Raw genomic sequence first — 14,161 nt, 5'->3', positions numbered from 1 at the left:
TTCGCAATCGAGTTCGAGCTCTATTTGAAACTCAAAAAAAATAAATTATTTTGTTAAAGTTCGACTCGAAAGATTCGAAAATGTTCACAAGTTATTTGAACTATTGTTCCAAAAACTTTTATTCAATTTATTTAATATATATTTATATTAATAAAATATTAAAGCTTACAAACTATCGAACAATATATTTTGAGCTCGATTATAAAAAATTCGAATATGTTCGGCTCGAAATCGATGAATTCGAATACAATCAAATATATTTCGAATTGAAAAGCTCTCGAATCAACTCGATTCTTTTACCCCTAGTGGTGATTTGTCTATCAATGTTGATAATTCTCAATGGGGCAACATTCTCTTAGCTGGGGGATTTGTTGTTGGGGTTGGATGTGTGTGTTTTTAGTCACCTTGAATATGGCAGCATATATAGGGTGAGGAGGATCGATGTTGACATGTACGTGCTTTAGTTGCATCTTTTTTTGTGAACATCTTCACGTGGTGCAGTGGAACCACCCTTTGTCTCACGTCCGCCAAATTTCCCAAAATCTTCTTGTTTTTTGTTTATTTCCATTGACTAAAGACAGCAATTGTATATCAGTATATAAAACATATAATGGTCTGGGACAGTTGAATAAATACCCGTGTACTTTTATGTTTCAGCTCGACATGCAAATCTCTTGCCAGTTTTATGAAATAAAAAATAAAAATAGATACCGATGAAAATGTAGATTTTTATTTTTAGGGGTTGAGTGTTTACAAAAATGCTCGAACTCAAGGTTTTTTCCTTTTATCGGGACAGTGTTATAACCAGACCAAGAGGACAGAGGTCCTTGGCGATGAAATGTGGATTTGAGGACATACTCGACTATATATTTTATTGTTTATTTAAGATCGAAAGTAGTCTAATTTTTTGGTTATCAAAACAGGACTGCAGTAATAGGAATGACCTCAAATAAGATTGAGCTCTATGTATTTATTTTTTTATATGGACGACTGTCTCTATTAGTCCACACTGCAATGAAAACATGCAGCATCCTTTTCGAGTCATTATTATTAATAAATTAAGCTTATATGTGTACAGAGTTCTATCAAAGTTGAATGGGTAAAAGGAGATAGTCACACTTACGTCTTGTTGCTTGCCCAAATTACAAGTATTTGCTCAACGCATTACAAGGTTCTGATCTTACTTTCTTTCCACATCAAAATTTAGGTTTGGGAAATCCACCAACCTGGCTAAAAGTTGTTGCATCTTCTTTTGACTAAAAAATAAAATGTAAATAAATAAAACCGAAACAATTTCAAGAAAACAATTAACCTACAAATTTCACTTATTTAAACCATACTTTCATCATTTCTCACAATTAATCCTCCTTTTAGAACTACTAAAAAAACCACCAAAAAGATGGAACTTTTTTATAACTCAAAAGGGCTTCTTCTTTTAGCATTAGTTCTTGGAATTTCCTCTTCAAGTTTGCTTGCTGATGAGCCCCCTTTAACATTAGATTACTACAAAACTACATGCCCGACAGTGCTCGAAATCGTTAGGAAAGAAATGGAATGCGCCGTGCTCTCTGATCCACGTAATGCAGCCTTGATTTTGAGATTACATTTTCATGATTGCTTCGTTCAGGTAATTATAGTTCAAAATCAATCACAACTTTTTTGATCAGCTCCATTTATATTCATGAAAACATGCATGTACTTTTCTGCGAGATTTTACGTTACAGGGATGTGATGGATCGGTTCTGCTGGATGACACAATCACACTTCAAGGAGAAAAGAGAGCTCCCAACAATCTGCATGCTTTGAAAGGATTCAGAATCATTGATAGGATCAAGAACCGGCTTGAATCTGAGTGCCCTGGATCCGTTTCTTGTGCTGATATTCTAACCATTGCTGCAAGGGATGCTGTTGTTTTGGTATTACATATAAAAAGAGATTTTTATTTAAATATTTGGAGATCAAAGGTTTGTTTATTTTATTTGGTACATTTTTTAATTTTTGTTTGTGAACATGTTGTAGGTTGGTGGACCGTATTGGGATGTCCCTGTCGGTAGGAAAGACTCCAAAACTGCAGGATATGCACTTACTGAGACAAATATCCCCACAGCAGATGAAGGGCTTATCTCCATCATTTCAAAGTTTATATATCAGGGCCTATCGGTTACCGATATGGTAGCACTTTCTGGTAAGCACCTTACGACTGACTACAAGATATTGTCGCAACCGTCGGTTAAATCTGACCTGACAGATGGGTGGGACAATTTCCGCTGAAACCCTTTTCGAATCGAAATAATCACAATGTACATGTACTTCAGAGTGTACATATTTATATATAAACTACATTCTAGGTACGCAAAGATGGTAGAATTATTGAAATACTAAGCTAACTTGATTGGTCGGTTAGATGGATTCAACAAATTTTTATACATCCTTGCTCAATCTACATGCATGTTGGTCGTGCAGAGTTTAATAATATGGTCACGTTTCAGGTGCTCATACCATAGGCAAGGCACGTTGCGTAAATTTCAGGAACAGAATCTACGGAGATTTTTCCACAACTTCAGGGAAGAATCAACTCTCACAAGCCAACCTGGACAAATTGAAATCCATCTGCCCTCCTCGAAACTCCAAAGCCAATAATAATGAATCGGACATGGATTATGTCACACCGAATTTATTCGACAATTCTTACTTTCAAATCTTGGTACGGGGAGAGGGGTTGTTAAATTCAGACCAAGAACTATATTCTAGTATTTTAGCCATTCAAACCAAGAAGATTGTGGCAAAATATGCTGAAAACCCGATAGCATTCTTCGAGCAGTTCGCCGAATCAATGGTGAAATTGGGGAATATCACGAACAGTGAAACTTATACAAATGGAGAAGTAAGGAAGAATTGCAGGTTTATAAATACATGAGAATGCGTTTCAACTCATGGAACTGCGTGACTCGAAGTTTAAATCCTTTATTCTATTCATTTTGTATTCGTGAAATATACTGACGCATACAAGAATCATAATTTAAACGTATAAATTTGGTCCTTTTTCGAGGTTGTGTATTTAGTATCTATCGAGGAAGCATAAAGTGAATTTCTGAACTAGATTTCCACAGCGAATCAGTATCAACTTAAAACTTATTATCCTTAATACATCTTTCAATGTAGAAGATACATATACCAGACTGGGCAATATGATTAAACAAAAAAACCAAAATAATCATATTGCGGCTGATACAAAGTCCAGAATTCAGTCAACAAAGGTAGATCCACCAAAAGCCAAAATGCAAAGCACTAGAAGACGGCGGATACAGGCAGCGCCATTTTTTATTAAAGCAGATAAAAATATACAGTAAACTTTACTCTTTTCCTCCTCTTCTCCACGGCCTTTAAGAATAGACCTAGGAGATCCACAGGAGGCAGTCCTAACAAAATTCTGGAAAATAACAGATCTACTCATTCCTAGTTCTTCATGGGTTTTCTCGGTGACAGAGTAAGCTTTCATATCCAGTGTAACTTTGATGAGATAGCTTGGAACCAAAACCTCCCGGTCATTAGGCGTAGATTTACCACATTAAAATCGTACCCAGCGATCTCAAAGCTTGCAAAACTAAACCCGTCTTCTGGGGTAACATGATCGTAGATAGTGCAGCTCCTTCAAAGGAATTCACGGAATATCCACACGGCTTGAACTCAAAATCACATGTCTGACTCTGGGAGAATTTTTCTTATTCCAGAATTGTTGGTCATCAGGGTGGTTTGCGAAGCGCGAACCACTTTTGTAGAAAACAGATGCCATTTCCCTGTCCATGCCAGTCATACACATCTCTAGTGTGCGCACAGGGTTAGAAGATTCCACAGAGCTTGCACTTGCAGAATAAACATGACATTTCAGATGTTCGTCAGAGGCGCCCATAACAAATGCCTTGCTTCCATCCAGACCAAGATTTCCAAAAAAGCTATCCAGAACAACTACTACTTCAGAGAAATTTCGATGAGGGTATGACCGAGACCCAGGGAAATAAAACTTCCATGGGTGTATCTTACAGTTTGAACTGAAAGAGAAAGGAACTGGGTTAACTTTCAGTATGGGTGGGATGGACAGAAGCAATTTGGTTGTTCCACAAGTTTTGGTGATAATTTTGTAAGCATAGACGAAAAGGCTTGACTCAGAGGGGAGATATGAGTCAACATATTCATTTGACAGTGAAGCAACTATGGTGCATTCAGCGGGTTCTAAAATATCATCCAACTGTGCTTTGAAAAGACAACGAAGACCCTTTCCCTCTGGATCAGTAAAGATGTATGGCTCGAAAAAGGAAAGTTCAAGCCTTTTTTCAAATCCTTCGAAAACTATAGCAGATACAGGCAAAGCCATTTCTAGAAACAAAAATGGCTAACGGCAAAGGATGCAGAGAAGAAGGTGGCCAAGCAGTGAAGAAAAGTAGCGTGTGCTGGAATAAAATAAAAACTACACTGATTGATAGCTTTCTTTGATCATGTCACGGACGTGATTGATAAACCAGCTTAGGAGTATCAGGACGGCTTGCGTGCACACTGAGATTGGAAGAAAATAATTTAAAGTCAGTAGTGTGATGATGTATATAACTTAGAAGTAACAAATCACCAAACCTAGGCACAGTTAACATATAGGAACATACGTTGGAGTATGCAGCAGATCTGAACTTCTTGATGCCACCGTCTGGTCGAACGTCTTCAATGCTGTAACCAAGGGGAGCTTCGTAGAATACAGATTTACCGGTAGGCTTTTTCTAACGCCTTTGGACTCTATTAGATCATAAACTCTTGACTGCAGATAAAGAAAAATGAAGTGTGTCAAACCAGATCGGTTGAAACCCGAGAGTCATCACTAAAAACAGCAGAAAATGCCTCGTGTGCATGACTATAAATAAAACACGGTTAAATCCCAGGGTACTACCGCGAAAGAGAAAAAAATAAGGTTTCCTAACACATTCTCCATTAAGAAGTCTGGATTCTAAACTCTGGAAGAAATCAGACAAATCATGTACAAACACAAAAGCATATCGCAGAACATAATCAAAAAACCCAAATCATGTAAATAAGAAGTGAAGAAAAGAAAGAAAAGACTTTAAATCATTAGAAAATTACAAGTCTTTGGTCATGTATGCACCAAGAAAACAGGATTTTCTAACCACGAAAATGCGTACACAGGCTCATGCACATACATATACCTTTAAATTTGACTGCAAACATACACCTTTATTTCGTAGAGTTTCCAATCAAGTTTACAAGAAAAATAAAAGTTAAGAGCAAAAGCCTCTGTTTAACACATTGCATATGACAGATTAACCTATCAAACAGCCATAATTTTGGACAGAAAAACCATCGCCAAATTTCAGATGCACAAAAAAGGAATACCATTGCTAAACTAATATCAAATATCATGATAAGCAGAATCGTACTTACGTGAATATTCAGCCTTTTCGCAGATATTCTCAACGTGGAAGCTCAACTAGCAGTAACTTCCTGCAAACAAAACAAATCAAACAACAATCGTGCAAGAAATCTTTTTCGAAATTATTTCATCACACAAAATTCAGAAAATTCTCACAGTATATTCAAATTGTGACTGCCTCAGGTAAATATGAGGAAATCCTGGAGAAAAATAAACGAAAACTACCTATCCCTGTATACCAGCGCGGCAAAACTAACTAATTAATTAGTCAAAAATAATTTTGTCGCCTATTAATAATTAGGTAGAGGGTGTTCATAGATTCTTAATTAATAAATTATTTAGATGTTTAAAGTAAATAATTTATTAAAATAGATTCTTTTAATAAATTTTACTGAATAAGAACATGGATAATTTTGTTCATCGTAATTAAAAGTAGAGATTATAAGGTGAGTTGTAGTATTTTGTAGTTTTACCATCAGTCCATAAAATATGGGCATAACCAAGTCCGGATTATAAGGTTCATTACATCAAGATTTTGACTTCGAGGAGGCCTAGAAAAAAACACAAAATTGTAGCTCCAACAATAATAAAAAGTTTCTGATTTAAGATTTCTGTAATATTTTAATTCTCGTTCAAATATCAAGGAATAATTTGATTTGCAACAGCACGGGGCCATAATTCAGTACGAGTCTTTCTCCCATATAGGTAACAAACTGTATTTAAATTGCTGAGAAAATATCTAAACATCATAATGTTTGATTACAGAATGGAGGAATATCAGTTAGTCAGCAGGTAAGAAGATTTAGAATCCCAGCAACAGGGTTAGACATGGCCACCTTGTTCGCAGTCACAAGCTTCAGGTGATAAGACTTTACAGGACTTTGAGAAATCTTTACTGGAAACGCAGAAGTCGATCAGAGCATCAATTCTAAATTTCTAGCCACGCGATCATAATATGTTTGCAACAAACATTGTAATATCAGCTATAATACAATATGACATTCATTTAAATGTTTTCACTCCACTAGATTATCTGTCTTCATTTACTTGTGAATTATGAGAAGCGAGTTCTAGACTTGTCCTGTACTTTTATCACTATCTACTACCTCCTGCAAGTTGTGCTCGACCACAAGTCCAAGATTGTCAACTAACTTGTGATACTGGGAACATCCTGAACACTGAAAAAACACCCAGTTGACGGAAGAAAAAATAAAACTTACAACGAGCAAAAGAAAATTATAAGACAGTGATATTTGAATTAGGAAGGCTCTAAATATTCAGTAGAAAAAGATCATGCAGCCGTATTATCATATACATCAAGAGGCCTCTCCACATCTGTTGCTCTGACTTTAATAACAGGTCGTGATTCAGCAGGAGTTCAGAATCAGACGGTCACAAATTTAAATAATGTTCTTCTTGTTTTTATTTTTTGGCAACAAAAAAGAAAAAAACTATCGGTAAAATTATATCACTTCAAAAATTGTCTGCCTGCCTGCCCAGTGGATAGTTATGCCCTATTTAATAATAACTGTAATAGTAAAAATTTACTACCTTGATACAGGTAAAAATGTTCTAGACGAAAGAAAAGAAGCAAATGATTTTTGAATATTTATGTAAACTAATGCACATATGAAATCCTCGAAACAAAATTACCTGTACGTAGACTAGTCCACGTTCATAAGCTAATCTGTTTATTAATCTCTGTGATCGTGCACCACAAGCATTACAAGAAAAGGTTACCAACAAACTTCTTCTTGGAAGATTTAGGTTAATAGAAGCTTCCTGCAAGCAAGAAATCAAGGAGCTAACCCGAGCATTTTTCCTCGAAAAGGTACAAAAATTTAAAGATCGGGAATGTACCATGAATAACCAGTTATTACCTATAATTTTTAAAGCCACCTATAGAATAACTTCGTAGATTCAGATATTTCAAGGTACAAGAACTAGCAACTAAAACTATGGAATTGAACTATAAGTATGTACAATTAACCGAAAAATTGAAGGTTGGAAGCGCAACAAACTTTATTTTACTCTTCCAGAACAAAACAATCTCACTAGAGAACATAATAAGTAGCAGGAGAGCAATCACTTCTACATTTTATCAAGAAAAAAATAATAATAACAAAATTGCATCTTAGCATCTCATTATCAAGCAAAATGCTGAGCAAAGCAACACTTCAAGAAGCATAATTCCTCAATTACCTACGTATCAGAAAAATGAAGCCTCCTTATACCTAATACATATAAGATCTACTGGATGGCACTTCGAGCATCCATGTTTGACAAAGTGCTCCTAAAAGAGAGTGTCACTGATTGTTGAATACTTGCAACTTCTTAAGTTGTTAAAGCTCTTTTCTCTCGATGGTGGAACATCAAGTTAATGCCCCAATAACTCCAAGTTATACACTAATTTAATGAGCCAAACACAAAAAACATGCATTTGGCATTCTTGTCGACCACTTCCTTCAACTTAGAGCCAGAAAGCTGGATTTACGCAAAAGCTTAATATTGAAAACCGCATAGGTACAATGCACAAAGCTAAACATAAGTTAAAAAGCATAAAACCGCAACAATGGAGATAAACATCGTGAAAGTACAAGACCGTCTCTATTAACTCCATCTTTTTGAAAAACAGAAATAAGCATAGAAAAGAATTATAAACCTCTTGACCATTCTTTGAAACAGAAGATAGTAATGGCTCTGGGTATGCTTCGGAACAATCTTGGACTAAACACGAAATTATTGGCTCCCGATGGCATTGTTCAAATGCCTTCTTTTCGCGGTAAGAAATTCTCAACCTGCAATTTATAGTTGCGCAAACAAATTAAAACAATAAAAGAGGATAAAAACAAGTATATAATACATAAAGACTGAATCTTTTTCTCAACAATTATCACGTCAGATACAAAAGCTTTTTCCAATAATTATAACTCAGGGAAAAAAAATTAACATGCGACAAAATGATAAATCGTGGGTTGAAGAAAGTTGAGCTGGAAGGTGTAAAGTGTCCAGAATTGGGATAGAAATTGGGTTTGAAGAATCGAGAAATGACCGGATAGTGGGTCTTGAGAGGCGAACGAAGGCCAGGAGGGTGGCAGCAGTTCGTGGCGGCCAATGGTTAGCACAGTTAGAACTCTGAATCACCGGAGAACGAGTTTCTCCTATTAAATTTTGTTTGTTTGTTTTCTTTAATCTCCTAAATTATAATTTTTCTTTCATTACTATTATTTTTATTATTCTTAGTAAAATATATGAACTTTAATTATTTTAAAAATACTATTAATTTATATAAATTACAGCATGGTTATCAATAAGGAATAAAATTTACAAATAATAAAAAATAAAAAAATATTAATATTAATAGTAAACTATATTACAAAATTAACAACAAGAAGAAAATAATATTAACGAAATTAAAAATCAATACAATTTCTATTAAACTGAAACAATTACCAATCGAACGGATTTGATTTGAAAATTTGGTTCGATTTTATTTTCTAAAAAATTGTTTATTAATTCAATATGCATGAATTTGCTCATATAAAGAAATTAGTCAAACTAAATAAATTTATTTTTTAATAAATTCAGTTATTTTTTAAATAAAACTCCTAATTTACCTTTTCAGACAAATTGGCTTGGGTTTTTTTTTTATCACGATTAATTTGGTCTATTCATATGTTATTTAATATAATAAATATTAAATCCCATTACAGTGTTCGCCATGGTCCCTAGCGGCGGATACTGCAATCTTAGTTTTTTTTTAAATAATAATAATTATTATAAAGAAACGTTCACTATTTTGACGGTGTTTCAAAAAAAAATTGCCATAGTATTCTACTCATTTTATCTTGTTCAGAGCATTTTATAAAATTTCAATGTAATTAAACCTATATTTAATACTTGATCATCCCAAAATTAAGTTGATATCGATCTAAAAAAAAGATTAGAATAATAATTCAAAACAAGTAAATAAAAACTAATGGTTTCTTAATAATATAATGCTTTTATTAAGGCCAAGAAGTTAAGGTTACAGAAATACTACGTACCCACGCAATTCCATAACATTCTTAACTAAAATCACAAGCACCCACAACTCGGCAGCTGCTCGCTCTCCCCTGTAAAATTACTTAACCCAAATCACTTCTCTGCACCGGATTTGGCACCCGATGCCTGCAAAAACAATCTCAATAAAAAGACTATAATATATGTATATATATATATATATATATATATATATATATATATATATATATATATATATATATATATATATTATATTAGGACAACTATAAATACGTACGAGGTAGCCACCTCTTGATTAATTAAGCCCAAAAATAAAAGCTGGGCAAATAACTGTACCCTTTTGATGAGAGCATGAACTAGGGAAGGGTGGGCACTGGGCAGGAAGATCAGGCCCAAAAATTAGTATATGTAATATCTAAATTTTATATATATACGTACGAGTGTGGAGAATTGCAATTGTCGTGCAGGAAAAATTACGTGGGATGTAATTTTGGAAATGACAATTTGGTTAAAATATCAATAAAAGGTGGAGTCAAGTCAACTGTTGGATTATTTTTTCTAAAATTGCCAACGGCAAGGATATCAGTTTATTTATTTATTTCTTAACCTCAAATTTGTCTCCATTTCTTCACCGTTTAATTCAAGTGATTATTCTTCAAAAGTAATTACGTGTATTTTGGTAAATATTGAAAATTTTTCTAGCCACTTTTACCCTCAATATATTTGTCTACTCCAAAATTACATTTACAAATATATCATCAAATTTTTAACTTTTGCAAACACTTCGATACATGTATTTTTAGTATTTTATTAAATTATTTCAAAATACTACTCAATTCCAATTTTTCTCAACTCTTCACTTTTATAGATTTAATCAATCTCCAAAAATATAATATTTTGCAAACACTCTCATATAAATGACTTATTTTTTATGCTCGTCCTGCTATAAACTACAAAAATTTCGAATTTAGATATCTATTTATTATAGAAACAAGAACGAGAGTTGGTTGATCGTATTTCCAAATGGGAAAAGTAACGTTACATCTTTTTAAGGATTTTTAATTAGTTTATTATTGAATTTATTAAATTTTCATTACTTCGAAATTAGAGTCAAGAAAATAAAATCCTAAATGGTCTACTCAAAAGTATGTAGATTCATTTTACCAATTAAATTTTGTCATTTATACCACCAACGTTTTTGGACAAAACCGATGGATGAATCGTTGTTTTTCTAATTAATTTAATCATTTTTGTTTGAATGTTTGAAAAATAAAAACATTGGATTAAAAAGTCGATGGGGTTGGCATTATTTTCTTCCGTGTGGATCATGCCATTGACAACTGGACGGGGAGTTGAAGCTTTGACGCAATTTCCTCCCCCAAAGTCAACCAACTCTATTGCTGATTTGGACAATTATTATTATTATTATTATTATTATTATTATTATTATTATTATTATTATTATTATTATTATTATTTATTTTTTTTATTTTTTGAAACTTTTATTATTATTATTAAAACTCTGGTACTGCTGGAACAATTTAATTTACCCTAATATTATTCAAATATTTTCACGGACATCAAATTTAACTTTTAAGTTTTGTATATTAGTTCCCCGGGGGAGAAAAAAAATTTATTTGACTGATGATTTTCTTACAATTAACTTTTTTGAATCCGCATACATATCATAAAAGGAAATAGTAAATTTAGAACATGCAGTTATATATGAAGAAAAATAATATAAAAACAAAACAGCAAATATTTTTTTACTATACAGGGTGATTGAAGAGGTAAAAATTACAAAAAGAAATGTATGTATATATATGTAGCAGCTAAACATGATTTAATGTTTGGCTTCTGTGTAAACACATGCATCTATAATTGCAGCAAAATCTTGGAATGAGTATTCACAAAACGTACCAATCAGCAGAAAACAGTTTCGTACCAAAAATTAATAAAAAAATATGGGTTCTTGTTCGATCTTTTAATAAATCGAATTGGGTATCTGAAAGATTTGATTAATTTAGAGGTGCCGAATTGTGCCTCTTCGAGGGGGCTGATGGAGGAATCGGAACACCTTTAGGAAGCTTAACAAAGAACAATCTCTCATCGTATATCCTTCCATTTTCTTGTAAATGCTTTAAAGCCATTGAATAATCAACCTCACCGCCTTTGATCATCAGCATTCTTCCCGGCCTAGTCGCATCGCAATAATTCACCAAAAACAACGAAAGGACGATACATACTAAAGGAATCAGTCGAGTACTCTTTCTATTCGAAGAACAATCCATATTTGGAGAAGCTAATTAATTATGGGGCCGGGGGGGTGTTTTTGATTTACAATATGTTTGTACACTTGTGTTGCTGGCATGGGGAAATATATATAGGAAAATATGGGCGGAGAAATTAATAAGATGAGTTTGGGAGTAATTTACAAGCAACGAGTGTTGAATTTTCAATGTCAACGATTGACTATATATGAATTAGTTGGGTGGCCGCCGTGTATTTTCGATAAATTTGAATTAATCCACAGTCAAGGCAAGACGACCGTAGGGTTTCCTTGAATCTTCCTACGTACGTAAGTCGTTTAATTTGCTCCTCAATTAATGCTATTTCTCTTTATTTATAAAATATTTTTACTGTTTTCAAGTTTGGTCGTGTTGAACCCTAAAAACTAAATATTTTCTCGATCGAAATTATTCGGGTTTTCTTAATTGCACCGTCTGTCCTGTTTTGTTTTTTTTTTTTAAAGAAAAAAGCTGTTTTTTTTTAAATTAAAAAAAAAACATCGTGCAAAACCTTAATACATATTAAGGAAAAACTGTATTTTTGTCATATATTTATCCTTTTGTGATTTTGTTTTTAGTTATCCCCAAATTCTAGATTTTGTCATATATCTTTATTTTTATGGTATTTTTAGTTTTTTATTGAGAATGTTGATATGATGCACACGTTAGTAGGATCTCGGAGTTACATCATTGTCATGTCGGAGAAATAACTAGAACTGTACACACACACACAAAATAATAATAATAATATTATCTAGAATCTGATAACATAAATGATCAAAATCACAAAAAAATAAATAAATATATATAACCGAAAAATACATATTTCCAAAATAACAATATTGAACTAATTGTCTTTTGATCAATAATATTAAGTTAAACTTTCATGCACTACTAACATGGAGAAACGAACACAATTTTTTTATGATTGTGGTGATTGAAATAGCATCTTTTTTAAAACAATAATAATAATAATTTTGCACCGACAAACATCGATGCCTGTAAACTTGCGTGAAGTCAAGTGACGCGGTGTTGTGTTGTTGGTCGATTAAATATAAAGTTAATTTCCGAGCACGAAAATTTAATAACACGAATCACTTATCTCACTATATATATTAATACATTGTAGATCGAGTAGTAAAATTGTAGACCGCAACAAAAAAATGTCTAATTGTAAGTGGAATCTCTGTGAAATTTATCAAATTTTATTATTATTTAAATTGAGATGGTTAATGAGAATTCTTGGGATAGTATATAATATAGTCAACATTTGGAGCCAAAAGTAATGGGTTGTACCTAATGGCAATGTTCACAAGGCAAGCAACATGCTAGACAAGTGTACACTAAAGGCCGTAGTTATATATGTAAAAATATTAGAATTTAGATCCAAAGTCAACATATTACCTAACAACAAAATCTTGAAAATTTTAGTTTTAATTATTATTTTTTGTTTTTTGACTAGCAAAAATTAATCGGAGATGCAGACATAAAGCATGACAGAAAAAAGGCCGACATTTGAATATAAGGATTACTTATAAGACTTAAATATAATATTATAATTAATTTATACATTTACGGCATACACATTGCGTGTGTAATGTCATATATGAATATTAACTGTATTTAAATATAAACCATTGAATTGAGAAGATATGTAATTGTGATATCTCTTGTCTCACATGATAAAAATTATAGATTTAAAATGAGTTTAAAATGAACTATAATGGACTTTTATAACAACTTAGGTTAATCATTTTCGTAAAATAATGACGAATACGAAGTAGTTGCTATAGAAATCCATTATGTAGTTATGCATACGCGGATCCGGGATCAGAACGTGACAGGTAGAACTTAGAAGTTGTAGTAAATTTTCGATTATTAAATTTTGAAGAGGTTTAGTTTCTAAAATTCTGTTATTTAAAGGAAGAAACCTAAATTAAATTAAGAAGAGAATTGGGAGAGACGCATATATATTATATGTCCGAGATTGAATATTTTTTTCCTATCCAAATGACATTAGGACAAAATGGACATAAATGTATGATATGATTTACCACACCAAAACAGTTATGTAATTAATCATCCTCGATATGTGTTGCCTATTTATATAATCATTTTTATAATTAATTTGATTTATATTTAATATCGTAATTGTAAAAATCAACGACAGATCATATTTCACTCCAGTTTGAAATGACTACATATTACAATTTGAATTGGTTATATTTAAATGGATGACATAACATAATTGTGAAAATTAGTGAATGACTAACCTGTGATTTTAAAATAATAAATATTAAAATTAAAAAAAAAGACCGTGAATGCACACACTTAATAAAAAAGTAGGAGATATATTAAATATATGATAATTAATTCGTTTTTATGTGTCCATTAAGTTGTTGAGAAGATAATATAGTCG

The 14,161-nt window shown here is 32.5% G+C and overlaps 2 protein-coding genes and 1 pseudogene across 2 annotated transcripts; 1 reads left to right on the top strand and 2 right to left on the bottom strand.

Moving 5' to 3' along the window:
- Nucleotides 1-1,354: 1,354 nt before the first annotated feature.
- Nucleotides 1,355-3,032, top strand: LOC140808866 (peroxidase 11). Its single transcript, XM_073166176.1, has 4 exons — nt 1,355-1,627; nt 1,725-1,916; nt 2,020-2,185; nt 2,490-3,032. The coding sequence occupies exons 1-4, from the start codon at nt 1,400-1,402 to the stop codon at nt 2,915-2,917; spliced, it is 1,014 nt and encodes a 337-aa protein (XP_073022277.1). The 5' UTR covers nt 1,355-1,399; the 3' UTR covers nt 2,918-3,032.
- Nucleotides 3,033-3,097: 65 nt separating this feature from the next.
- LOC140808865 (S-adenosylmethionine decarboxylase proenzyme-like) lies at nt 3,098-4,372 on the bottom strand (annotated as a pseudogene).
- A 1,112-nt stretch (nt 4,373-5,484) lies between these two features.
- On the bottom strand, nt 5,485-11,640 carry LOC140810534 (uncharacterized). The gene is made up of 5 exons (XM_073168369.1): nt 11,498-11,640; nt 8,094-8,229; nt 7,085-7,213; nt 6,538-6,609; nt 5,485-5,502 (listed from the first exon to the last, which is right to left on the bottom strand). The coding sequence occupies exons 1-5, from the start codon at nt 11,638-11,640 to the stop codon at nt 5,485-5,487; spliced, it is 498 nt and encodes a 165-aa protein (XP_073024470.1).
- Nucleotides 11,641-14,161: the final 2,521 nt, after the last annotated feature.

The sequence above is a fragment of the Primulina eburnea genome, chromosome 13 (assembly GCF_022965805.1).
Source record: "Primulina eburnea isolate SZY01 chromosome 13, ASM2296580v1, whole genome shotgun sequence".
Taxonomy (NCBI): Eukaryota; Viridiplantae; Streptophyta; class Magnoliopsida; order Lamiales; family Gesneriaceae; genus Primulina; species Primulina eburnea.
Note: the sequence above shows the minus strand (reverse complement) of the source record. Positions and strands in the feature narration are given on the sequence as shown.